The sequence below is a fragment of the Notamacropus eugenii genome, chromosome 1, assembly GCF_028372415.1.
Source record: "Notamacropus eugenii isolate mMacEug1 chromosome 1, mMacEug1.pri_v2, whole genome shotgun sequence".
In the NCBI taxonomy this organism is placed as follows: Eukaryota; Metazoa; Chordata; class Mammalia; order Diprotodontia; family Macropodidae; genus Notamacropus; species Notamacropus eugenii.
The window spans coordinates 350273877-350299902 of NC_092872.1; the positions used below are offsets into that span (position 1 = coordinate 350273877).

The window sequence follows — 26026 nt, forward strand, 5'->3', positions numbered from 1 at the left end:
CTTAGACTACAGTCTATTTCTCCCCAGAATCAGCCCAACCAAACTCCCTAACATTTCCTTGGTATTTCAGAAGGATGGGTCACAAAACAACTTAAATAAAGGCCTTTTCCTTTTTGGGACTCAGAGAACTTTATTTCTTTGGTTCAAGCACTTACCACATATTACTTCCATATTCTTACTTATGTGCTTGTTACACTGCTCCTATTACACCGTGAGGTCAATGATGGAAAGGTCTTAGTCAAATGCAAACTTTCCAGTGCTCTCTACACAGTACAGAGCAAAACAAAATGTTTGTTGAATTTGAATGCCTAGAAGAAAAATACACGTGTGTAGATGGGATTTGGACAGAATCATTGCTCTACCATGGAGGTATGTGTTTGTATATTATATAAACACTACAGTTGCTATACATGTGTGAACATATATACATGTACACACAAGCAGAATCACTGTTACACCATGGGGGTAGGTGCATGTAATGCTGATAGGGGCTGGCTGTGCCCTACCTGTGGCAGAGTCTTCAGAGCTTCTATCAGTTTGATCAGCCACAGCTGGACACACTGTACGCTGACTCAGTGTAAGGTGATGTCACTTGGTTCTCTCCCAATACAAAATCAACAATCCGTATCTATACTACAGTTGTAATATGTACACACACACACACAATACACACAATAGTTGTAAAAAAGTATATATATTTGTATGTGTATGCAAACCCACCTACCCATGGAGGACAATGACCCTGTGTACGTATGTATGTTTTATATATATGTACACACTCACCTCATCTCCATAGTGAAAGGATGCTTCTGTGTGCGCATGTGATGTGTGCATACACACATACGTGCATTTAATACACACATATTCACGTCTCCATGGTGGAATGTATGTATGCACGTACATACATACACACACCGTGCATTTTGTGTCCGTACATAACCAGTTACATAGACACACATTACATGCTACATGTGTACCCCCGCCCTCCCTCTCCCTACACGGCGGTACAATGACTTTGTCACGGCCTGGATCGTCTCCGGGCACCGAAGGCCTGTCCTACACCCAACAGTCCTGAGTCCGGCGGGCTTCCAGGGCGGACCCAGAGGTCGTCCCTAGGGAGCCGCCGGCCTGCAGGTGACCCCGGACTCGCCCAGAGGAGGAATGTGCCCACTTATCGGGAGCCAGCGGCGCTGCCCTGCCCTCCGCGCCGCTCCGATAGCGGGGGCCACGCTGGCCCGCCGCACCCGGACACAGGACGCGCCCCGGGGGGGGCATTTTATAGCTCGTCCCTCGCCCCCTGTCCCCTACAAGCCTGGGTGTCCCCCAGCGCCCACGACGGGCCCTTCCCGCTCGGGGCCCCTCTGCCGGAGCCCTCCCGGGAATTCGTTCGCGCCCGTCAAGCACCATTCAAGGACGGAGGGGGGACTGCGGGGTGGCCGAGCCAGGCCGAGCGGCGGGGCCGGGGCCGCCGCCCTCCTCCCGTTTCCTCGGCTCCCACGCGCGGTCAGCGCAATCACGGACCTAGCCCAGGGGAGTCCCGTGCGCGCCCCAGCCCACTTCCACCACCGCCACGCCCGGGAGCCGACAGCGGGCACGCGGGGTGGAGGGGAATGGGGGGGCTGGGATGGGGGTGGGAAGAGCGGAGCTCCGGGCAGGAAAGTCCAGGGAGCCTCGCCCACCCTCCTTCCTCTCCCTTCCCCCCTCCCTTCCCTGTCTCCCGGCCTACGGCAAGCGGCGAAGACCCCGTCCTGGGTGCGCAAAGGCGAAAAAGGACGGGAGCAGAGGGAGGAAAAGTAGGGAGGGGAGGAATTGCGCGGTGAGGTCAGCGTCGCGGAGGGGCCGGGAGGGGCCGGGCGGGGCGGGGCGGGGAGGAGGGGGGCGGCGGCCGGCCCCGGGATTGGTCGGCTGGCAGGCTGGCTGGGAGCTTGCGCCGCGATCCGGCCTGGCTCACGCACCCGGCTCAGGGTGAAGGGGGGGCGGGGAAGGAGGCGGGCAGCTTCGGGTGCTGAGGCGACTGGCGGGCGGGCGGACGGACGGACGGGGACGCATCGCCCGAATCTCCGGAACCCACCGCCACCGGAGGCCGGAGGCCGGGCGGGGTGCGCGTGCGTGGGAGAGACGGCGGCTGCGCGCGCTGAGGGCGCGGGGTTGGTTGTGTGTGTGCTTGTGTGTGTGCGTGAGGAGCGTCGCGGCTGAGCTGGGCAAGGGGCGGCCTGGGGGAGGGCGCCGGCTCATGGCCCCGAGGGGCCAGGGGCCCCAAACCCTTCGCTTCTCGGGAGGAGCCCCGGAAGATGTCGGCTTAGTCGGGAGCGGCCGCCGCCGCCCCCGCGCCGTTGCCCGCTCCGGGACTCCTCGCTGCCCAGTCCCTCCATCGCCGGGGGGCTCGCCCTAACTCCGGGCCGCGGATAGCGGCGGCCTCCGCCTGGCCGGCCTTGCAGGCGGCGGAGCCGAGGCCGCCCCGCGCGCCGCGTCCTGAGCGAGCGAGGGCGTGCGGGCATCATGTCGGCCAAGGTGCGGCTCAAGAAGCTGGAGCAGCTGCTCCTGGACGGGCCGTGGCGCAACGAGAGCTCGCTGAGCGTGGAGGCCCTGCTGGACGTGCTCATCTGCCTCTACACCGAGTGCAGCCAGTCGGCCCTGCGCAGGGACAAGTATGTGGCCGAGTTCCTCGAGTGGGGTGAGTGCGAGCGGCCCCCCCGCGCCGCGCCCTCCCCTTGTGCGCTTGTCCTGGCGTCCCCTTCCTCCCCCGGGCCTCCCTCCTCCACCTCCTTCCGTCCTCCCTCCTTCCCTCCCTCCCTCCTTCCCTTCCTCCCTTCCTCGTTCCCTCCTTTCCTTCCTCCCTTCCTTCCTTCCTCCCTTCCTTCCTCCTTCTCTTCCTTCCTCCCTTCCTCTCTTCCTTCCTTCCTCCCTCCCTTCTTCCCTCCCTCCTTCCTTCCCCCCCTCTTCCCTCCCTTCTTCCTTCCCTTTCTTCCTCCCTCCCTTCCTTCCTCCCTCCCTCCCTTCCTTCTTTCCTCCCTCCCTCCCTTCCTCTTTCCTTCTTTCCCTCCTTCCTTCCTTCTCTTTGCCCCCTTTTTCCCACTCTCCTGCCTCTTATCTTGCACCTTAGATCCCCATTTTTTCCTTTTAATTCTCTGCTCCCGATCCACTCCAGACCTCCTTGGCCTTCACTCTCTTTCCCCCGTTCCCTCTTGGAGGGCTGCATCTCCTGCCATGTCCCTGATTCCCCTAATAGCACTCACTATGTACAGCTTCCTAGATCAGCCCCTAGGATATCATATCCTGCCGAGCTCGCTGGGATATCCGCTCCTCACCACCCCCACCCCTTTGGCAGCCAAACTTAACCCTTGGTCTCTGGTGCACTGCCCATGAGAGGAGTCCATAAGCTGCATTCTAGGATGTGTAACACACATTAAGTGCTGAGAGAGGGGGAGAGGAATGTGTGGAAGGGAGGGGAAGGTAGAAGGTAGACCTAGACTTTGCCCTTCTACCCTATTATCCACTTCTGGTTTCTGTCCCACTCCTCCCTTCCCAATTTCCTGTTACTTGGGGCCTAGCATCTGTTGATCTGTCAAAGGCTAGGGACACCTCCATGACCACTGTTCAGATGATTTTTCAGTGTTGTCTTTCCAATACCAACTCCAGAGGTGTTGCATTTTTATGTCCACTAATATCTTTGCCGATGAGATTATTTTCAACGTGATGGCGATGTGTTTGTGATGATATTATTTGGAGGTAGCCGGAAATCCAAACTGTGGGACAATAGACTTTTTCTCCCTTTCCTGTTGGTAGAGGCTCATCGTGCTTTAGGCAGTCCTCCAAATGATGCTTGAATAAATATCTCTAAAGATCTATTAGGAGAAAAGTCTGAACAAATTAAAAAAAACTTTAAAAAAGCAGTTCTTGTGAAATAGTAGGTAGAACTTTGCATGTTAGGTGATTAAACCCTTTTCTACCTAAAAGGCAGCCTGGTGTAGTGGGCATAGTACTGAACTCCAGGGAGGAGGACCCAGGTTTGAGTTTTGTCCTTTGATACTGTCTGCTGACCCTGGGCAAATCACCTTTCTGTTCTAGGCAACTCTAAGAGAAGGTACTAACCTGCATTGACAGAGGGAATTTCTTCATCTGGGAGTTCTCAAACTCCATTCTTATCCCTGTAGATTACCTAGTGTAAGGGCTTTGGTGTTCTTCCATACAAAGCAGTAGGAAGGCAGAGTAAAAATATCCCAAATCATGGAATTACAGATTTAGATTGCACCTTATTTTAAGTTCCACATTCTTTAGGTCAGTACCTTGTGAAAATCTCATAGGTTCTCAATACTTGTCTTCTTATTTCAGATATCACTGATTAGGTTCTGCCAAGTATTTATAATCATTGGAACTCAGTAAATGTGAATTATTGTATTCTTGATTAAAGACTTAAGCTATTTATGCTACATTGAAAAAAAACAAACCCACTTTTGGGTAACCAAATTTTTTTTTTAAATGTTGAATTATTTTGAGACAATTTTTCTTCTCCTTGGTAAAATGTTAAGATCACGGAAAATCAACGAGAAAATGATGCACTGAAAAAGTTGCTGGTTCTGTTCAATTTCTTTGGGTGCCACCATTCTTTGTTACATGCGATATTAACGAATTGGTTTCATTTCCTTTGATCCCCTTTTCAGGGTCAATAGTACAATGTACAATTGAATTATTAACCAATGTTACATCTGCTTTTAAAAGGGATGGTTTGAGGCTTTATATTTACTTATTTTCTAAATACTGTGGCTTCCATTCTTCCTTTATCAACCACTTGATTTTGAAAGGCCAGGACAAGATTACAAGTTAAGGGATGAGAGTAAGGCATCAGTTGTTGGATGATATAGAATTGATCTGTTAGGTTTAGTAGAATGAGCAACCTGATAGCTGTATGGTCGTCATTCTTAAGATTGGGTAACTTTTATATTGGTATTCATTGTGCAGTTGAACTGACAAATAATTTAGGTTCCAGCTCTCTGTAGCTCATTTGTGACTCGTCACTGTAAATTGTAAGTGGACTTGAATAGGAAAACAAAACTGTTAAATGTGTGATACTGAAATTGGTAAATTTTAACTCTTAATGGTATAATCATTATACATTATAGTAGGGGTCTTCATGTAATTATGTAACTTTGTATAAGTTATCGTTAGGGACAAAGTATAGTAAAACATTTTGGATTTATGTAGCATCTTCATTCCAAAGAACTTCACACTTTTCCAAAATTGGAAAGGGATGTAGATAAAATTTTAGTCTTTGTTACCATGTTTGTTCTGTACTAAAATCTTGTAGTTATATATGCATATTTCTTCAGTAGATCTATGACCTCATTGATGTAGTTAACTTCCTCCAAGTACTTATTGTAACCATATATAAGCCTTCTTTGTCATGACCTCCCATAAATCTTCCATAATGGATCCGCCCAGTGCACTGGAGGCCTTTCTTTTAATCTTTTTAACATTTTGCAGGTACCACTGCATTAATAATGTCCATCTAATTTCAATCAGTCATTTGATAAGCTTATATTAAGCATTACAGATTCTAGGCACTGTTAAGTACTGGGAATATAAAAACAAGAATGAAACAGTCCCTTTCCTGAAAGATCTTTCATTTTATAGAGGGAGGGAAAAGATGTGGCTAAGAAGAGACAAATATATGTACTGTATACAGTACATATAAGCACATCAGAGAAAGTTCCATGTGAGGTGAACTTTGAAGAAAAGTAGAAATTCAGGAGGTGAAAATAAGGAGGGTGAAGAATGTGTTTTAAATGCAAAACAGAGGAGTTGGTAGTTGATCCCAGAAGTAATAGAGTGTTATTGGAGTTTATTGAATAAGGGGAATGCCATGGTCATACCTGAGTTTTAGGAAAATCATTGGTAACTGGGAGATTTGGAGAGATGAGGGACTTAAAGGCAGGAAGACCAATTAGGTTCTTGAAGTAGTAGACCAAGTGAGATGTGATGAGGACCTTAAAATAGGGTTGTATCTATGTGAGTGGAGAGAAGTAGTTAAATACTAGAATCTAGCAGCTAGGTAGATTATGGAGGATACAGTTGATGAGACATCAATTAATTGGCTGTAAATTGGGAGTAAAAGAGAGTGAGAGGATGACTGGAAGGATGCTAATGCCTCAACAAGAGGTTTGGGTTTTCAGAGAAGGGTAATGGTTTCTGTTTTGGGCATGTTGAGTCTGAGGTGCCTGAAATTTGGCTGTTTTTAAATGACTGGTAGGCAGTTGGTCATTTCCTTAATGCATACCTATTGTGATAGTTTGTTTAGAAATCATGGTTGACAACATGCTGCAGCCTACTTATGCCCATCATACATCCGTTCATAATTCTATGTCAGCCATAATATTTTTGGAGATCATGGCACAATTTTTAGATTGAATTTTGTTTTATTTGGGAAATATTTTTGGGAATTTCTAGCTTCTCTGTGAAATCACTTTCACTTAGGAAAAGGGAGAGCACTTGTTAGATTTCATTTGGTTCCAGTTTTGCCTGCAATGGTAGCACTCCCTTTGTGCTCACTGCAGTGAGGAGGGTTAGCATGATCACAGTTCTTTATGATTTTGATGTTACGTACAAGGATTGTTATGTGTGCTTGTCCTGAATTAGTGAGGCAAAATGTGGCTAGTAAATTTGGACCGCAGTTTGGATTATGTGTTTGAGAACTATTCTAGACACATAGTTCAACCCTAGGAAGAAGGTCAAGCTTTATTAGCAAAAGGAAGCTAACTAAAGTATCCAGGATAAACTAAAAGAATCTAGTTGGGATAATAATAATAACCTAATTCTAATTGTAATACTAATTCACACTTATAGAGTGTTTTAAGGCTTAAGAAATGCTTCCTTCATTATAATCGTAAGCTTTACATAGTACAAGTATTTTCCCCCTATTTCACAAATCAAGAAAATGAGGCTTAAAGTTTATGTCTTGCCCCTCTGAGGAACAGAATAACGAAAATGTGATTTGTAGTAATCTTTACTGACTCCAAAGTCAGAATGCTGGAAGTTATTGAATCAAACTTCCTTTGAAATTAACATACAAATTCAGCCTAAATTTTTCTGAGAAATTACTTTTTTTCGGAAATTTGAAAGTAGACAAAGGAAGTTTAAATCATAAAAGAGGTATTTTTGACTTCTGATTGTCATGGAGGTTGTATTGGAAGGACAATGGTTTCTCCTTATTTGTCTTTAAGTTTCTCTTCAAAATGTAGTTAAATTAATTTTCTTTTTTTGAAAGGATGTCTTCAAATAAAAATATTGTCTTGTGAATTTCTTTTAAATTATTTTTATAAAATTTATAATTTAAAAAACAAGCCTTTCATCACAGAATTTCAGATTTGGGAGGTAGAGACCGTATAATCTAAGACTATTAACCATTTTGGATCTATGAGATCCAAAGTTCATTCTCCTTAGCATAGAAAACAGATGCAAATCTGTCTTTCATTCTTCTCTCTGTAGCCCATCCAACTGAGCATAGGTCCCATTTCTTTTTTAAATTCTCTTTTCTTTTGTATAACTTTTTTTAAAAGAAAAGAAATTTTTTTATTGTATGAAGCTTTCCTTTGTAGCCTTATCTCCTGATCTTTGGTGCTTCTGACTTTGTTCATCCAACATTACTTGCCACTCTTGCTTCCATCTTTACTTTTTTTCTTTTTAAAGAATTTTTTATTAGTATTTTTGGTTTTTTTATATTGCCTACATTTCCCTCTGGATCTCTTCTCTTCTCCTCTCCCATTGACCAGTCTCTTATAGCAAATTTCTTAAAAAGAAAAAAATAATTGGCAAAACTGATCAGAATCATTGAATGATTATGATTCTGCATGTAATATTCCACCTCCATGAACTCTGACCTCTGCAAAATGAGGAGGAAGTGTCAATCAGTAAGCATTTATTAAATACCTCAGACATGCCAAGCAATATGCTTAGTGTTGGTGATACAAAGAAAGGCAAAAAAAAAAACCCACCCCAGTAAAAACCAGTTGGTAATCTCAAAAAAGTGTACATCTTAATGGGAAAGGAAGTGAGCATTTATTGAGCATTTACTGTGCATGCACCAGGCCCTCTACTAAGTGCTTTATCAATAATAATCTCATTTTGTCCACATAACAGTCCTGTGAGGTAGGTGATGTATGTAGTATGATCACACTGTGATCTCCATTTTAGAGCTGAGGAAGTCAGACAGGTTAAGGGTCACACCTAGTAATTGTCTCAGTCTGAATTTGACCTCAGATCCTTCTGACTCCAGGCCCAGTTCTCTTTCTACTCCTTTACCTGTAAATGTTTAGGTATATAAAAGATACATGCAGCTTAGATGAAAGTAATCTGAAAGGGAAAGATAGTAATTGGAGAACCAGGAAAGGTCTCTTGCAGAAAATACAATTTGAGGTGATTCAAAGACACTAAGAGGCAGAATTGAAGGGGACAGAGCATTCCATGAATGAGAGATAGCCAGTGGAAAGCAAGGAGTCAAGAAAAGGAGTGATGCTTGAGGAACTGAACTTAAGCATTGTAGAATACATAAGGAGGCCAGAAAGATGGAAAAGAGTGGTATGATGAAGAGCTTTAAATGCCTCAGAGAAAAGTTTATACTTGGCCCTGCAGGTAAGAGGGAGCCACTGGAATTTAGTGATTGAGGAAAGAATTGCATTAGAAAAGTCACCTTGCCAGCTGAGTGGAAGATGGATTGGAGTGGGAAGAGACTTGAGGCAGAACCTTTAACCAAAAGAGTATTTTAGTAGTCCAGGCATGAAAGATGGAATGTCTGAACTAGAATTGTATAGAAAGAAGGGGATATATATGAAATGATTTTATGAAGGTTTAAACTATATAAGATCTGTCAAAAGTTTGGATTTGTGGGGTGAGTGGAAGTGAAGAGTACAGAATAGCACTGAGGTTATAAGTCTGTATGTCTGGGAGGAGAGTAGTTCCCTCACTAGTGATAGGGAAGTTTGGAAGAAGGAAAAGTTTTGGGGCAAAAAACAAGGAAATCTGTTTTGGACAGGTTGAGTTTCTGACATATTTACACAGTACCCAGTTCAAGATGTCCAAAAATCAGTTGGAGATAACATGATTGTAGTTCATCCAAGAGACCAGGACTGGGTATATAGATCTGGGAATCATCAGCATAGAGATGATTATTGAATCCATGGAAGCTGAAGAGATGTGTAAGAGTATAGAGTCAAAAGAGAAAGGGGCCTAGGATAGAGTCTTGGAGTATACTCACAGGTAGTAGAGATGAAGATGCAGTAAAAGAGACTATGAAGGAACAGGATGGATAGGAGGAAAACCAGGAGAGAGCAGTTAAATGAAAACCCAGAGAGTGAAATGTAGTCTGGATAGTCATCAAATGCTGTACACATGGTTCAAGAAAGATTGAGAAAAGGCTATTAAGATTTGGCAGTGAAGAGGTAATTGTTAACTTTGGAGAGGGCAGTTTCAGTTGAAAAATGAGGATGGATTTAGAAGAGTGATGTCTGTTACTTGGAACCAAGCTTGTTCTTTGTAATTTAACATTAGTCTTCCTTCCTTCCTTCCTTCCTTCCTTCCTTCCTTCCTTCCTTCCTTCCTTCCTTCCTTCCTTCCTTCCTTCCTTTCTTCCTTCCTCCCTTCCTCCCTTCCTCCCTTCCTCTTCCCTAACTCCCTCCTTCCCTTTTTAAAAAAAGATAGCAAGTTGGTTAGTAAATGTCCTGTGTGTGGACATTATCAGTCTCTTAGACAATTCCTAGGGAAGTAGTTTGGTGCAATGGCAAGAATGCTGGATTTGAAATCGGGAGTCTGTATGTCATTTCTGTGTTTTTTCTGTAGAAGACTGACATTGCTTTGTATTTCACAACTTGATCTGTACAATATATTCATCAGTTTTCTGGTTGGTTTTTATTGACCTTTAGGTAACAGGTTACAAATCATTTTTAAATAAAAATTTTGTGAAGTGACAGGATTTTACAAGAGAGAACTTTGGATATTTCCCCTTTATTAGCAAAGGATGAATTAAGCATGCCCAGAAAAATAATTGGATTATCTCATCTTGGCCATGTTGGTGTCTTTTGCATGAAGTTTATTTATGGGGAGAGAATAGACTAGTAATAAAAACCTAACAAATCATTGTAGATCTGTAGCATCATGGAGCTAAAAGCATCTGGAACTAAAAGCATCTGGAGCTAAAAAGGATCTCAAAAGGTCATTTGATCTTACTGCTTGGTTTCAGACAGCAAGGAGAGTGCCTTTAGGTCTTGAAAATATTTCTGTGGTACCTAGACAAATATTCATTCACTTCTCTCATGAAAAACTGTAAACTACTTTCCTAGTTTGACTTCTGCCTTGAAATATCCTCTTTTTTTGCATCATCTTATACTCATCATTCTCGTTGCCATCACTCTGGTCCACGTTGTGCAGTAATAGAAAGAGCTTTAAGTCTGTTAGCTGGCTTCCCTGCCTCTAGTCTAACTTCCATACCTCTTCAAGTGCTGCTTTTTGTCCCTCTATTAAGTCTCTGTTCCATTGTCTTTTCATAGCATTGAGATGGATTTCTCTGAATTCTTCATGGTTATGCCAGCAGAAAACAAGTTAGAACTGTTTTCTTAAACTGGAATGGGTTTTTGAGTAGGTAAGATGCCATAAGAACACTGGTCTTGGAGTTAAGAAGGTTTTAAGTTCAAATATTGCTTCAGACATTATAGCTGTGTGATTTGGGTAAATAACTTGAACTTCTGTTTTCTCAATTGAAAAATTAAGGGTTGGACTTGATGGCCTCTAAGGTCCTTTCTAAATCCATACATGAATTGAACAGTAATCAACTATGTATCTTTTGTCTGAGAATCAACTGAATTCAGAGGCTCATAATGAATGTTTTTACCCCTAAACTTTTGAAAACTTGCCTACAAAGTTGAGTTTATTAAAGAAAATACCCATACCAACAAAATCACAAATAGTTAAAGTGTTAAAATGAGCAGTACATGTTGTCCTTAATCACATCATTAATCTTATTAAAAATTCTCAGTGGGTTCCCTATTTCCTTCAGCAGTGTGGCAGACCCCTTCACTTTAAATATAACTTTGGTGGAACTCTTGAAATAAATATTCTTAAATGATTCTAAAAATGCGTACTATTATTTATATCATATAATGTAATCCTGAATTTTAAAAATTCTATTTTCAGATCAGTTTTGTTTTTAATCTAACGATGTTGCAAGCAAATTAAGGAGAGGAAAATGATTGCTATCAATAAATATTTTATAGTTAGAAACAGTCACACTGTGGTATGTGAACAATTTTTTACCTTTTTATGTAAACCAACTGATATTTAGGGTTTTTTCTGCTCAAAATTTTGCTGAAAAATGTGATAATTTTAAAATTAAATTTGTTGTGTTTTGTTAGCAAAATGTCCCTTTGTCTCATAGGTTTTTTTTTGATTTGGCAACTAGCCCCGTTATGTTAGGAATATTAGAAATAAAATTGGATCAGAGATTGTTAGTGTCATATTTATGTATCTTCTGTAATGGAATTTGTTACCAGATTAGGTTATTGGATGTTTATTTCATTGTCAGATTCTTGGTTATTTATTTTTTTCCCTGATCTCTTCAAACTTACCTATTTTACCTTACGTATTTTACCTATTGATCTATCGTGGATGTTGATACAAAAAAAATTATGGTAAAAACCAAACAAAACTTAAGAATAAAAAAGGCACTTATTTTGTAACTCTACTGTGACAAACTGATAAATTGTGGGCCAGATTGGGAGTACTCAATGATGGCTCCTTGTTGATCTTGAATTGAACTTTTTAGTCACATGATCAATTATTACTAGTCTACATTGACTGAACACATAAATTGTATGGACCCAGTGCAGATGGCAAAGCAGCTAAAGGTTGCTGTGTTTTCTCATTTGCCATTAAAAAATTTTCCCCAGAGACTGTGGTACTTAATTTGAAAAACACTGGCCTGTGGTGTAAATTCTAAAATCCTCAACCCAGCTTTCAAGACTCTCCATAACAGAACCCTATTTTGCTTTTTGGCAAATTTATCTTTTTCTGTCTTTACCACAAATTCTTTTATATATAAGCAGTTTTTCTTACTCATATGGCAGGCATGTTTATTCCTCTTCCATGTCTTTTTCTGTGCTATTGTCCCTCCTTGTGATACATTCCTCAACTATAAAATGAGGGAGTTTGATTAGAACTCTCTAAGGCTACTTCTAACTTTCTGTGATTCCATGTCTTCTTGTCTTATTATTTATACATTCTGCTTGTTCTTAATGATTTAGTTAAACTCTCACATCCTCCAGGAAGTGCTCTGCCTCTCCTAGTCTCCCCTAGTGAGGGACTGCACTAACCTATTCCTCCTCATTTTCAGTTTTTATAGAACTTCACTATACCATGAAAGCCGGCAGGGGCTCTATGTCCTTTTTCTTTATATCCCTACCTGTTAGCACAGTGTCTGGCACATGGTAAGCGCTTAATAAATGTTTGTTACTTGATTATTTAAATATGAGATAGGAGAAAGTAATGTGTTTTGTTTGCTTAAAACTACATGATTTTTTTGATCTAAATGTATGCTTTCTCCTTCAGAAGCCCTTATTCTAATACTGCTGTCTTGCTCAAGTAAAAATGAAAACAAAGCCAAACCCCATTTACAAATGGCTGTGTTCTAAAACTTTGATTGCAAGTTGGTTGTTTGGAGTTTGGAATACATCTTCCTATAGAGATGGTGATTATATTCCTAGATCTAGACATTTTGATGAAATGTCAGATATTTGCAATGAAAAGTAGTAAACTCTTCTGTGGTGAAATGCTGTCATTATTTGCAGAGAATTCTGATTACTTTGAATTTGAATCCTTATTTTATTTCATATTTGATCTTGCATATGACATTAATCAGTTTCCTCATCTATATAATAAGAGATCTGGAATTGATGGTCTCTAAAGTTACTTCTAGCCTTTAATCTTATGACTATAGCCAAAATAAACAAAGTTTAATAAGAATTAAATCATTTAGGTAAAATATGAAAATGTGATGAGTACAAAGTGCTATATTAATAGGAGTGCTAAAGTGTTAGGATAAGTGACTTTGGATTCAGAAGACTTGGGCTCCAATTTTCTCCTCCTACTTGTAGTGTCTTGTGTGACCTTTGTCCAGTCACTTAACCTCCATGAGTCAATTTGCTCATTTGTAAAATGAGAGGATTAGAGTAATTAACCTCTGAGGTCCTTTCTGACTCTTCATCTATCATCCTTTGATCCCTTTGAAAGTCTTGCCAACAGAATAAGAAATATCTCCAATTCATTTTTCTAACAAATAGCAGAAGTGAAATTATAAGGTAAACGTATGCTTATCAGAAGAAGGGAACAGCAGACTTTGGGGGATTGAACTAACTTTTAAAGGCATCCATACATTTATTAATTTAGCACTGTATTGCATTTTCATCCTGTAGTATGAAAATACTCATTGAAAATAAATTTCTCTATTCATTTCAAATCAAGATGGATTTACATCAATAGTTGGAAAGACTAGTCTTGAGTATATGTTGCTCTAAAGTGTGTTCTTTTTTGAAAGTCCCTAAACATGTCACTACTTAAGATACATAAATTTTATATTTAGAGGGTATATGTTTAAAAGCAATGATTTATTTTAAAATTTTTAACTTCATCAGAAAAACCCAAAAGATTTATTTGTTGATTCACTGTAGTTTAATTGAAGTAGACATTTAAGACTGTTGACCTTGGGAAACAAACTCTAAAATTGACTTGTTTTGTCAAGGTGACTGATTTGAAAATGTGTGGTCTATCTTGAAAATTGAAATACAGATTTGTCAATGCCCAGCTCTCGTACCTGTAGGTAATTACCTTTACTTTCCGGGCCTCAGTTTCTTTGTCTCTAAAAAACAAGGGTTGAACTAGATGATCTATAAGGTCCCTCTTAGCTTTTACCTTCTCAGATTCCTATTTGAGAACTGTGAAACCAGTGGAAGTGATCCACCATTAATGTAATCACCCATGGATATTTAGGGTATATTTTTGCTCTGCTGTAGTAGGACACCACCAGAAGATTGGCATTCAGGAGATAGGAATTTTTTAAATTTGTTTTTTGTCCAATTAAATTCAGCACACATTTATTAAGCACTTATTACATGGAAGGAAGGAACTGTGTAAAGTTATAACCCATGAAAACAGTCTTCTAAGATATAGAAGGCTTGTGAAATGTGAATTTAATACTAATTAGATCATGTTAGAAAAAGAAATATACATTTGTACATTTACCTAAGATAAGCCTGGGTTCCTTGGGTAATTTTTCCCAGATAGTTGCCATTTTTATGGTTGATGTTCTACAGAAATTTAAATTAGATTGTGTGGTGAACTCATTCTTTTTCTTCTAGTTCATACAAAGACCAAAAAAGATAGAGGAAGATTTTTGCCATTTTAAATGATAATTTCTCAGTTTAAAATAGATTATCCCAAATGTAGAAAGTGTTATTTTTATAGCTGCAAATGAAATTGTAACTGTAAGCTTGTTATGGGCATAGATAGTTTTTTAAAGCTTTCTTTATATCCTTAACAGTTTTTGCTAAAAAAATATTTGTTGAGTGAATAGTCTGATCAATCAGAGTTTACTAATGATTTTTACTGGTTCACTAGAGTTGACTTCCTTTAAAAATTCATCAGTAGATATTTATTTTTGGAGTAGTTTCTCGTTTGTCTAGGGATTTATTGTAGTTTATGGAGGGATAATTGATATTCAAATCACAGCCAGCTCTTTATTGGCAGTTAGAATCTTCCCAGATCTCCCTTTCTACTGTCTGCTTCCCTGCTTTCTACAAATATGATTGTGTTTCCTTTATCCTTTAAAAAACTCTCACTTGATCCAACAATATCCAGTAGCTATCATTCTTTCTCCCTATTATCCTTCATGGCTAACTGCCTTGAGAAAGCTGTTTATGCTTTTAGGCTCAATTTTTTTGACTTCCTTTCCTCTCAAAAATTCTTTTCCAATATGGTTTATAACCTCATCATTCAATTGAAATTGCCCTCTCCAAAGTTACCAATTATCTCTTCATTGCCAAATCTGATGGCCTTTTTTTCTTATCTTTTTTGAACTGTGCAGCATTTAATCACAGTTTCCTTCTGGGTTTTCATGACACTGCTCTCTTGATTCTCCTCTTATCCATCCTTTTCTTCACAGTCCCCTTTTCTATATCTGCCTGTGGGTGGCCCCCAAAGTTCTGTCCTGGGCTCCTTTCTCTTTTGACCCTATACTCTCTCTTCCTTGGTGTTCTCCTTAGCTTCCATGGATTCAGTTATCATTTCTATGCAGATGATCCCCCATATTTATATAGCTAGCCCTCTTCTCCCTGCTGAGTCACAGTTATACATCTCTGTCTTCCTCTTGGACATCTTGACCTGAATGTTGCATAAATATCTCAAACTCAGCATGTCTAAAACAACTCCTTGTCTTTTGCCCTCAAACTAACCTTCCTTTCTTCCCAGCTCCCCTGTTACTACTTAGGGCACTGCCATCCTCCAGTCACCCAGGCTTCTAACTTTGGTGCTTCCTGTACTCCTCACTTGTACTCATCCAATGTACCTGATCTGTTGTCAGATTTTGTTTTCACATTACCTTCTCTTGTGTTTCCTTCTCTCCACTCACACAACTGTCTTCTGGCTCAGGTCCTTTTCACTTCCTACCTGTATTACAGTGTCTCTGCCTCTGCCTTGCTCATTACAATCCAAACTTCACACAGGTGAAGTGTGATTTTCCTAGACTGCAGTTATGACCATATCATGTCCTTACTCTGTAAACTTCGGTGATTTCCACTCACTCCCAGGGTCAAGTATAAACTTCTCTGATTGTCTATTAGAGTTCTTCACAATTTGACCCCTTATTAACCTCTCTAGTCTTCCTACACCTTATTCTCACATACTTGATTGACACTGGAGTACTTTCCGTTCCTCAAATATGACCCTTAACGCTCTTCATTCCATCTATTGTCTGCTTTTTCAGTGGTACACCGCCCCTCCCCCCCCCCATGCCTGGGATGCTTTCTCTTACCTCTGTTTCCTCACTTCCTTCACGGTTCAGCGATCTCACCTTCTGCAGGAAGTCTTTTCTGCTTTTCAGCCTTTGTGCCTTTCCTCTGAGATAACTTTCCATTTGCATTGTATATAGCTTGTATGTACGAGGTTGTCTGCATATTGTCTCTTTAGTTAGGATGTGAACTTCTGGAGGGCAAGGACCATGTTTTGTCTTTGTATCCCCAATGCTTAGCCTAGTGACACATAGTTAGGGCTTACTAAATGTGTATTAATTGACTGAATTGAGGAATTTAGAGAAAGGCTACAGTATATGAATTTTCATTACATATCTTAAATCAAATCTATTTTGTGTAGTTTTTCCTAAAAGCATTTTAACCTAAAAAATATGGCATTCCAGTTTTGAATATTAAAATAGTTATTGATTTTTATGTATTTTGGCTTAAATTATTGTTTCATAGTGTGTAGTGCTTCCCTTTTCCTGTGTTATCTGATTCCCTTCCAGTAACAATTTTTTTGGGGGGATAGGAGTACTGACAGTTTTGATAAACCGTAACATTTATTATCTTATTACATCTCACAAAATTATTGATAGTTTATTTTTTAAAAAATATTTTTTCCTGGAGATAAGTGATTGTAATAATCTTACCACCTGCCTGGGAGTTGTTTTCTAAGCTTAGATTTAGAACCATAGAACACAGAATGTCAGAACTAGAGGAGAATTGAGAAATAGTCTAGTTCAGCCACCTTATTTTACATTGAGGAAACATGAATCCAAGAGGCAAAGTGACTTAGAATTCATAGCTATTTATTGGCAAAACCTGAACTAAAACCCAGGTCTCTTGAGTTCTGTTCTTGATCTCCTTTTTCTTACAGTATTTTGCAGCATTTTATTGGTGTTTTATGAGGTTTTACTCTGTCATTATTAGATTCATAATTCATGTGTGTTTGCTGAGTACTAATGCTGTTAGTCATGCCAACATTGCAATAGGTACAAAAGTTTATCAGTTCACAAAACTTTTACTATCCAGAAGGAATGCTGGCAGTAAAATCAGTGAAATAAACATTCTTTTTTATTTGGTGGAAATAAACTTTTCAAAGCAAGTAGCTGATTTACATTGCCTCATTGTCCTGGCAATGATTAAAAACCTTCAGCTTCATTTAAGAAAGAGTTTAATCTTTTTATTTAAAAGACCTTTTAAGTCTCTTGGTTTTGAGACTTTTGAAACAAAATGGTAATTATACAAATAGTTTATATCCTAATGTGAGAATTTTTTTAGGCTTTTCTCTTTCATTAATGTGAAAAGTCTTGTTCTTTTCCATAAATTTGTAATGTAAGAATGTCAAGGCTGATTTATTTTTTGTGGTGAATTTTCCATATGTAGATGTAGATAACTTTTACTTGTTGACTTGAAACTATTATTAATTTTGAAATTTTGTGTTCAGTAAAATTTAATTTCTAAAACTTGTTCTCAGTAATTTGGGTTATAATATTAGGGCTTTATAATAATAAGGTATCTTGTGTTTTCTGCAACATTTCTCTCAGAACAACCTTTTTGACTTAGGACTATATCTGGAATACTGTGGGATTCTGGGTGTCACAGTTTAAAGAGAACTTTGATAAGCTGAAGATTGTTTAAAGAAGGACAGCAAGGATGGTGAAGGATCTTGAGTCTGTGTCATGTGGGAACTATGGGAGCATGTTTGTCCTGGAGAAGACATGGCTGAGGGGAGAGTTGGAGCACCCAGAGGAGAATGAAAAGTGATTGCAGATGAGTATTAGGTAGACCTAGAACTGAATAGAAGAAGGAATGCAGCTACTTATTTTGTGCCAGACACTTTTTATCACTGCACAGTATTTTTATGATCCCCCCCCAAACATCTTCCTCAGACAAAAATCTATTTTTTTCCCAACATTGATATTCATTCAGTGATCTTATATGGGTATAATTCATGGAATACATTTTCTTATGTTCTCATTTGGGCATTTGAATACCTTTACTTGATAACAGGAGTAAGAATATAATTTATATAAACTTGGGGGAGGAAAGTTCATTTATGTAATCTCAGGGGTGGGGGTAAGAATTCACACTTGGCAGGTTTACAATTTGTAATATTTTAAAGGAAATTACTGGTGTGATACTTAATTTAAAATTACTTTAGTAATAGTGTTTATACTTCCTACATCCCAGGGTGGTTGCAAGCAAAGCCCTCTGTAAAATGCTTTAGCACTATATAAACCTGAGCTCTTATTGGTGTAAGAACTTAGAAGCAGACTCAAATATTTTTGTTACTTTCTTAACCAAAAAAAAAATGATTTCAAAGGAAAATAGGAATATCTAAAATTTTAAAATAAATGACAAAAATGATGTTTTTTTTTTCCTATTCACCGCTTTCCTCCAACTTTTGATGCAATTCAACAAGCATTTTTTTAAAGCACTTTGTGCCAGGCACAGGAGCTACAAAGACAAAAATTAAAATGTCCTTGCCCTCAATGAACATACATTCTGTTGTAAAGAAACAGCATGTACATGGAAAATTCTCATAGGAGGAGAGCTCTAGCAGCTGGAGAGTTCAAGATAGGTTTCCTGTATGAGGTGGCACACACTAAGCTAGGAAAGCTAGGTATTTTCTCAGGAAGAGGTGAATTGGGAGTATGTTAGAGACATGGGGGAACAACCTTTGAAAAGACACAGAAATGGAAGGTAGAATGCCATTAATAGGGAACAGTCATCAGTCCACTTTGGAACATGGACTAGTAAGGAGAGCATGTCTGTTGTTGTAAAGCTGGAAAGGTAGATTGGAACCTGATTTTGAGGGGCTTTAAAAAGTCAAACAGAATTTATAATTTCCTTTAGAGGCGTGAAGAAGGCACTGGGACTTGTTGAGCAGTTGAGTGACCTGTGCCTTAGGAATGTCATTTTGGGCAAAATACGTGATGTACTGGAGAGGGGAGAGACGGAAAGGCAGTAAACCAATTAGTAGGCTATTGTAATAGTCCAAGCAAAATATGATGGTCTAAATTGGAGGGCAAAGAAGAGAAGGCAGGCCTATGAATGCAAAAAAGAAGACAGATGGAAACCATATTATAGAAGTAGAATCAACAAGACTTGACATCTGGCTTAATTGTGGTATTACTGAATTAAAGGGTATGCACAGTTGAGTGAACTTTTGGTCACAGTTCCAAATTGCTTTCTAGAATGACTGGACCAATTCATATCCCCACCAACAGTGTGTTAGTGTGCCTGTTCTATCACAATCCTTCTAATAATGGCCATTTTTCTCTTTTGCCATCTTTGTGTATCTGATAGGTGTGAGGAATAACAACAAAATTCTTTAATTTGTATTGTTCTCGTTACAATGATTTGAAGCATTTTTTCATACGGTTATTGATGGCTTCTGTTCCTCCTTCTTTTGAAAATTGCCTGTTCATATCTGTTGACCATTTATCTGTTGGAGATTCAATTCCCTGTGTCTTGGATATGAAACCTTTATCAGAGAAATGTGCTGCTAGTTAACCATTTCTTACTTTCATTGATCTTCATCCAGATACTTTCCATTATGTTTCTTGCCTCTGATTTCCAGAATTTCTTCATACGAATATGTTGTCTTAATATACAATACTGCCCACCTTCCTTTTTTTTTTTTTTAAACTTGTTTTCTTCTTCTTGAGTAAAGTATATCATTCCTGAGTTTTATTCCAGTAAAGGGTCTAATCCCACCAAGTCCTTTAGTGGTACTCTTAAGGTTAGATTTTTCTACCATTTTGATCTTTGGTTAACTTTTTTGTTCTCACTCACACTGTCAGTGATTCCTTTAACCAGGAATTATTCTCCAAACTTACCTCTCCTAGTGCTTTCTAATTTGAATTCTGCTTTGCTTGTATTCATGTTTTCAACTTCTAGAGTCAGGTGACAATTTTTTTTTCCATCTTAAACTTGCAGCTGTCCTTTTGTCTTTGTCATGTTTAGGGGTACATATATTGTTGGGTTTTTACTTTTTTCAGTTCTTTGACTTTTTTCCTTTTTTATAGGGGAATTATTTTGCCTAATATTCAATATTACAATTTTGCTAAAATTTTCTCGTATATACGTATAATTTACCTTCTCTGTAAGGCATACTGTAGAGGTGGCTAGTTTTCTCCTAACAGGCAGTTGAACTACCTTTGAGACTTAACTTGTCCAAGGGACTAAGGCTTGAACTGTTGATGCAGTATCCTAGTTGTCTAAGTACACAAACCCAGTGCGAGAGGAACTGGGGACTCCTCAGTCTTGACACACACTACTCAGGGGGTTGCATCATACCTACAAATGTGGAGACAAGGATGTTGTGTTGTATTCTTAGCAGAAATCTTTTCTGTCAGTTCCTTGAGGGTAGCGGCTGTGTGTTTGACTTTCTTTGTAACTTCAGCGCTTAGCACAGTATCTTGCACAGAGAAACCTCTTAATTTGTGTGAATTACTGACTAATTATGTAAACTTCTTCTGGCTAAATATTAAGATGGCCTACAAGTTTTCTTCTGGTCCATTCCCAATCCTGAATCATTCAACTGCCCTGCATCATATCTGGCTCAGAGCAACTTTACTTTAGTCCAGTTTCAGTTACACAGTCACATATAAATTACTCAGATGTACCCATGGCATTAGAAAGTGTTCTTTTCCTAGGCTTTGTGTATACACACCAGATGCACAGTCCTGTTTTGTTTGCTCTGTAGAATTGTTAGTATTTTCACCTTTTACTCCTCTTCTTTACTAAGTAAGAGTGTTTTACTGTGGGATTATTCAGTCTCCCTTCATGTTCCTTATTTAACATTTATGATATAATAAAATCTTTCTTCCCTTTATCTTTTAAATTTTTAAAAATGTATTTCAGTATATGATTAGAATTTAACCTCTTCTCATCCCAGACCTTAAATTTTTGTTCATCTGCTCAAAACCTGTTCTTTGATGGACCCTTTTAATGGTTCTAACTAAGAAAGCAAAGCAGTTACTTATGTCATTCTGATGCCTCCCTTCAAATCTTATCACCTTTTCTCTATCCCTTTGATACCTTGCAGATCATATCAACCCTATTCAAATTTTGCTTTCACTAAGAATTTTTTAAAAATTATTATTGTTCCTAGTTTTTATATCAAAATCATTGTTCTTTAACTATTTGCCTCCCTCCCTCTTTTGTAACAAAGGAAAACTTTTAGGTAAAATATACATGGTGACCAGTGACTTCATCTGATCATATATACTGCATTCATCTCTGTCACATCCCACCACCTTTTTTATTTTGAAAGGGAAGCGTGTTTCATCGGCAGCTTTCTACTGAGCTCTCTACAGAAATTGGTCATAACAGTTAATCTGACTCTGAACTTTTTGTTTTCAAATTATATTATTATAGCCTTGTGTACTTTATTCTGGTTCTGTTTATTCTGCTCTATATCAATTATTAGTAATTTAGAGTAATCTTTGATATGTTGGTAGTTTGCAATTCATTTGGAATATTTCTTCATATCCTTTGGTTCCATATCTATTTGACAAGGGCTTTTGATCTTCTGTATCTGTGTTATGTCTATGTCAATTCCTATGTGTTTTGTTTATCACTCTTACCAGAGATAATTTGCAAAAAAAAAAAAAAATCCTATTTAATAATTTCTCTTATTCTAGTTTCACAATACTGTGTCTGCAAAAATCCACAATTTCATATAATAAAACCCTCTTCCCAGTTTTTTTTCTCTTCACTGCTGTTAACCATTTCTCCTATGTCCACCCTCCTCCAGACCTCCACCCCACTCCCTGGGCAGGTCAAAGGATGAAAGAGATCATTTCTTCCTCACCTCTAAGAGGCATTGGTGCATTTTTGACTGTCTCCACAGGTTGCTTCTTTTTTAAGTTCTTAATGTTAATTTAGTTCTTAACAAGGATTTATTTAAGCATCTACCATGTGCCAGGCACTGTAGACATAATCTCTGGGGATTTAAAGAAAAGCAAAAACTAATCTTTGCTCTCAGAAGTGGAGGAGACAGCATATAAACAGTTATATATAAACAGGATATATATATATATGTATATAATACATATGCATACACATACACATATACATATATATATGATAAATTGGAGGTTATCAACAGAGGGACGGCACTGAGATTAAGGAGGACCAGGAAAGGCTTTTTGCAGAAGGTGTGACTTTAATTGAGATTTGAAGGGAGCCAAAGAAACCAGGAGGGAGAGAGTTCTAGGTGTGGAGGACAGCCGGTGAAACTGTCTTGTAACAGAGATGAATATTTTGTGTGAAGAACAGCAAGGAAGCCAGTGTCACCAGATCACAGAGTACATGTAAGGGGAATAAAGTGTAAGAAGATTGGAAAGATGGGAAAGGATCATATCATGAAGGTCTTTAACAGCCAGAAGATTTTGTATTTGACCCTGGAGCCACTGGAATTTATTGAATGGGGTAGGATGGGGTGGGGTAAGGATTGTGCTTTAGAAAGAATAACTTGACAGCTGAGTAGAGAATGAACTGAAATGAGAAGAGATTTGAGGCAGGGAAACCAACCACCGGGTATTGTAATAGGTCAGGAATAAGATGATGAAGGTCTACAGTAGGGTAGTGGCAGTGTCAGAGGAGAGAAAGACACATATATGAGAGATGTTACAAGAAATCATAGGACTTGACAACTGATTGATTGGTTATGGGAGGAGGGGAGAATAAGAGAAGTTGAATTGCGGATGATGTCCAGGTTGTGAGACTGGGTGATTGGTGACTTCATTTCTCACCAGGCTGCATTCCAGACTTCTTTACCACACCCCTAAATCCTCTTCATTCTGAAAGTGCACTGCAGCTCTGGAATTCACTCTTATGAAGGATCTTTTGCCCCCTTGTCTTTCCCTCTGAATGAATGACACTTCCTAGAACCCCATTTAAAAAGGGTGTCCAGGCCAGCCACAACTTCAGTTCTTAAAAGGTTGCACTCTAGAGTTCTTTACCATGCTGTTGTGTCTGGTACCTTCATCCCCTACCTTCTGCTTTTCCACTTCTTTTTGTGTTATTTTCCCTCATATAAGTTCCTTGAGGGCAGGGACTATTTTTTTTCTCCTTGTATTTGTATTCTCAGTGCTTAATTCAGTGCTTGGCACATAGTTAACTTTAATAAATGCTTGTTGACTGCCTGAGAGGGTAGTATGACAATAGTAGGGAAGTTAGAAAGACTGTTTTAGGGGAAAGATAATGTGTTCAGTTTTGGACATGTTGAGTTTAAGATAGAGTTTAAGATGTCTATGAGATATCCAGTTTGAGATGTCCTATAGGCAATTGGAGATTCATGGCTGGAGGTCAGGAGAAAAGTTAGGGCAGGGCAAATAGATTTGAGAAACATCTGCGTAGAGATAATTGAAACCATGGGAGTGATGCCATCACTAACTGTAATAGCACAGAGAGTGAAGAGGGCCCTTGATAAAGCCTTGGAGAGCACCTACAATTAATGGATATGATCTAGTTGTAAATCCAGTAAAGAAGATTGAGGAGTGGTCAGACAGGAGAAAAACTAGGAGCAAACTGTCACAAAAACTTGATATTCATCTTAGAGTATCAAGAAGACAGTGATCGACGTTGTCAGAGGATGCAAAGAGGTCAGGAAAGATGAGGTTTGAGCAAAGACCATTATAATGTTGGCAATTAAGAAATCATTGCTAACTTTGGAGAGAGCAGTTTCAGTTGAACAGGGTTAAATGTCAGAGTTAAAAAGAGATTGAGAAGAAAGGAAGTGGAACCCTTAGACAAGCTTTTCAAGGAGTTTAGTAACATAAAGGAGAGATATAGGAACAATAGCTAGTGGGAATGGACGTACCAAGTGAGGGTTTTTTGAGGGTAGAAGAGAGACATGGACATGTTTGTAGGTAGTAGGAAACAACTAGTAGGCAGAGAGCAATTGAAGATAAAAAAAGTGGGTATGACAGAGGGGGCAATCTGCTAGATTACTCAGAATCACTTGATTCATATAGAGGGGTTAACTTTATTGAAGATAAGGGATGCCTCTTCATGTGAAATGGGGTGGAGGAAGAAATAAGTAGTCCTTCTGATTCTCTTGTTCCCCTAAAGTCTTTAACCTCCTTAGATATGTTTGCCCATAGATAATCTTTTTTCCTTTGGCCCTTGTAAGAATTAAAAACAAACACTGCCTCCTAACCCCTTTTCCCCCCTCCCCCAAACAGCAGTCCTCTCCTACTTAGAATCATTAATTGTTCTCATTATTCAGCAGGGTTTTCTTTCTTTCTTTTTCTTATTTATACTTTTTGTTTTGTTTTTGTTTCTCTGTGTGAAATGTTTGCATGCCAAATAACCACCTCACTTCCGGTTTCTTTTGGAAGAATGATTTAGATGATTCCTTTTCTTGAGAATTTCTATGTTTTCATGGATAATAGACTCAAATTTGCAATCTTTGGTCAGAGTTGCGTCTTGATCTCATTTGTTTTTTAGAGTATCGTATTCCAATTTTTAAGTTTCTTTTTCACATGTAAAGAATACTTCTCACCTATCCGAATTTTTTTTCCTTGAAGACCTTTCACTTGGCTTCTTACAAAATGTGTGATTTGACATTGGTATTCTAAACTTTTAGTCAGCATATTACTTGGTGGTTGAAGCTTGTGGTTTCTTTGTTTAGTGATTTGGTTATCCAGTCATTCACTACTATTTTCAATACTTAAGGCAGTTTTATTTTTTTTCCTGTGATGTAATATTTAGGCTTTTCATTAATTTTTTTGGGGGGAGTGGTATGATCCTCAAGTCTCTGCATCCATTTGTATAGAATTCGTGTTTTTCCAGTGCTGCTTCTATATCTATTTTTGAGTTTTACCTCTGTCATTCTCTTTCACAACTTCTGCTGTTTTAAATTCTTATGGCCAAAAAGCTTGGTATTGGAGATTAGTTGAGAAAATGTACCTCCCTCTCCTCATTATGAAGGTGGAAGAATATAGTTATGAAACATTGCATATGTTGTATGTTGCTTCCCCTCTTTGAGGACAGGAACTGCCTTTGTTTTTTTTATTTGTATCCCTAATGACTTAGTGCTTGCAAGTCACATCATGTAAGTACTTAATGAATGTTTCTTCATTCATTCATCTGTCCATTCATTCAGTCTTAAGATTAATGCATTTTGTTATTAGAAAGGGGAAAGTTCTGCAAATATTTAGCTCCTTTTATAGTGTATTCTTTCAGTTAGAACAATTCTTTGTTATTTACTAATTATCTTTCATTTTGCCATGAACAGCCCATAAAAGGCTAGGGTTTGAGGATGATTAATTTATAAAAACTTGAGGGTTTTATACAGAGGCAGGCTGATAAGTACCTATTTAAATTACTGAATGGTAAGTCTGGAGCCGAAATGGACAACGGAAGCTGTCTAGTCCAGTCTCATTTTGCAAATGAGAAATCTGAGGACTCAGACTTTTGCTTAGCGTAGGTAGTACCAGTGAAAGGATTTGACCCTAGGTCCTTTGATTGCAGAGCCAGAACTGTTTCTATTTTACTTAACACTCTCTTCCTTATATCCCTGAAAGATAAGAATTAATATAGGTATCATAACAATTCATATCTATTATACTTTATAATTTACTTTTCTGTAATTTTTTGTTTTATCCAGAAAATTTCTTGTAATATATTTTGTTTTTAACCCTATTTTATTGATGAAGAAATTGTAGTTCAGAATTAAGTCACTTTTCCCCACCCCCACCCCCAGGTCATAGAGCCAGTAAACATTGCAACTGATAGTGTAATTCCAGTCTCTGGACTCCGAGTTTAGTATATTTGCTATATTGTTCCACCTGCTCCAGATACTGTTGGCTTTGTGATGAATAATTAGAAAAAAAACTTCACCATTTGTTTGAATGAAGATCTATTTGAATATCACATTATTTATAATTTAATATCTTAATGTGCATATTTCTACTATAAATACTAAAGAGTAAGTTAAAAGTACTAATTTTGCCTTCAAATAC

General features: G+C 38.8%; 1 protein-coding gene across 1 annotated transcript in view; it reads left to right on the plus strand.

Moving 5' to 3' along the window:
- The first annotated feature begins 2156 nt into the window (after positions 1-2156).
- Positions 2157-26026, plus strand: part of CDC42BPB (CDC42 binding protein kinase beta) — a 154806-nt gene continuing 130936 nt past the window's right edge. Inside the window, exon 1 of the mRNA XM_072630158.1 lies at positions 2157-2674. Within this exon, the coding sequence (XP_072486259.1) occupies positions 2500-2674 (175 nt within the window). The 5' untranslated portion in view covers positions 2157-2499. The remainder of the gene's footprint in view (positions 2675-26026) is intronic.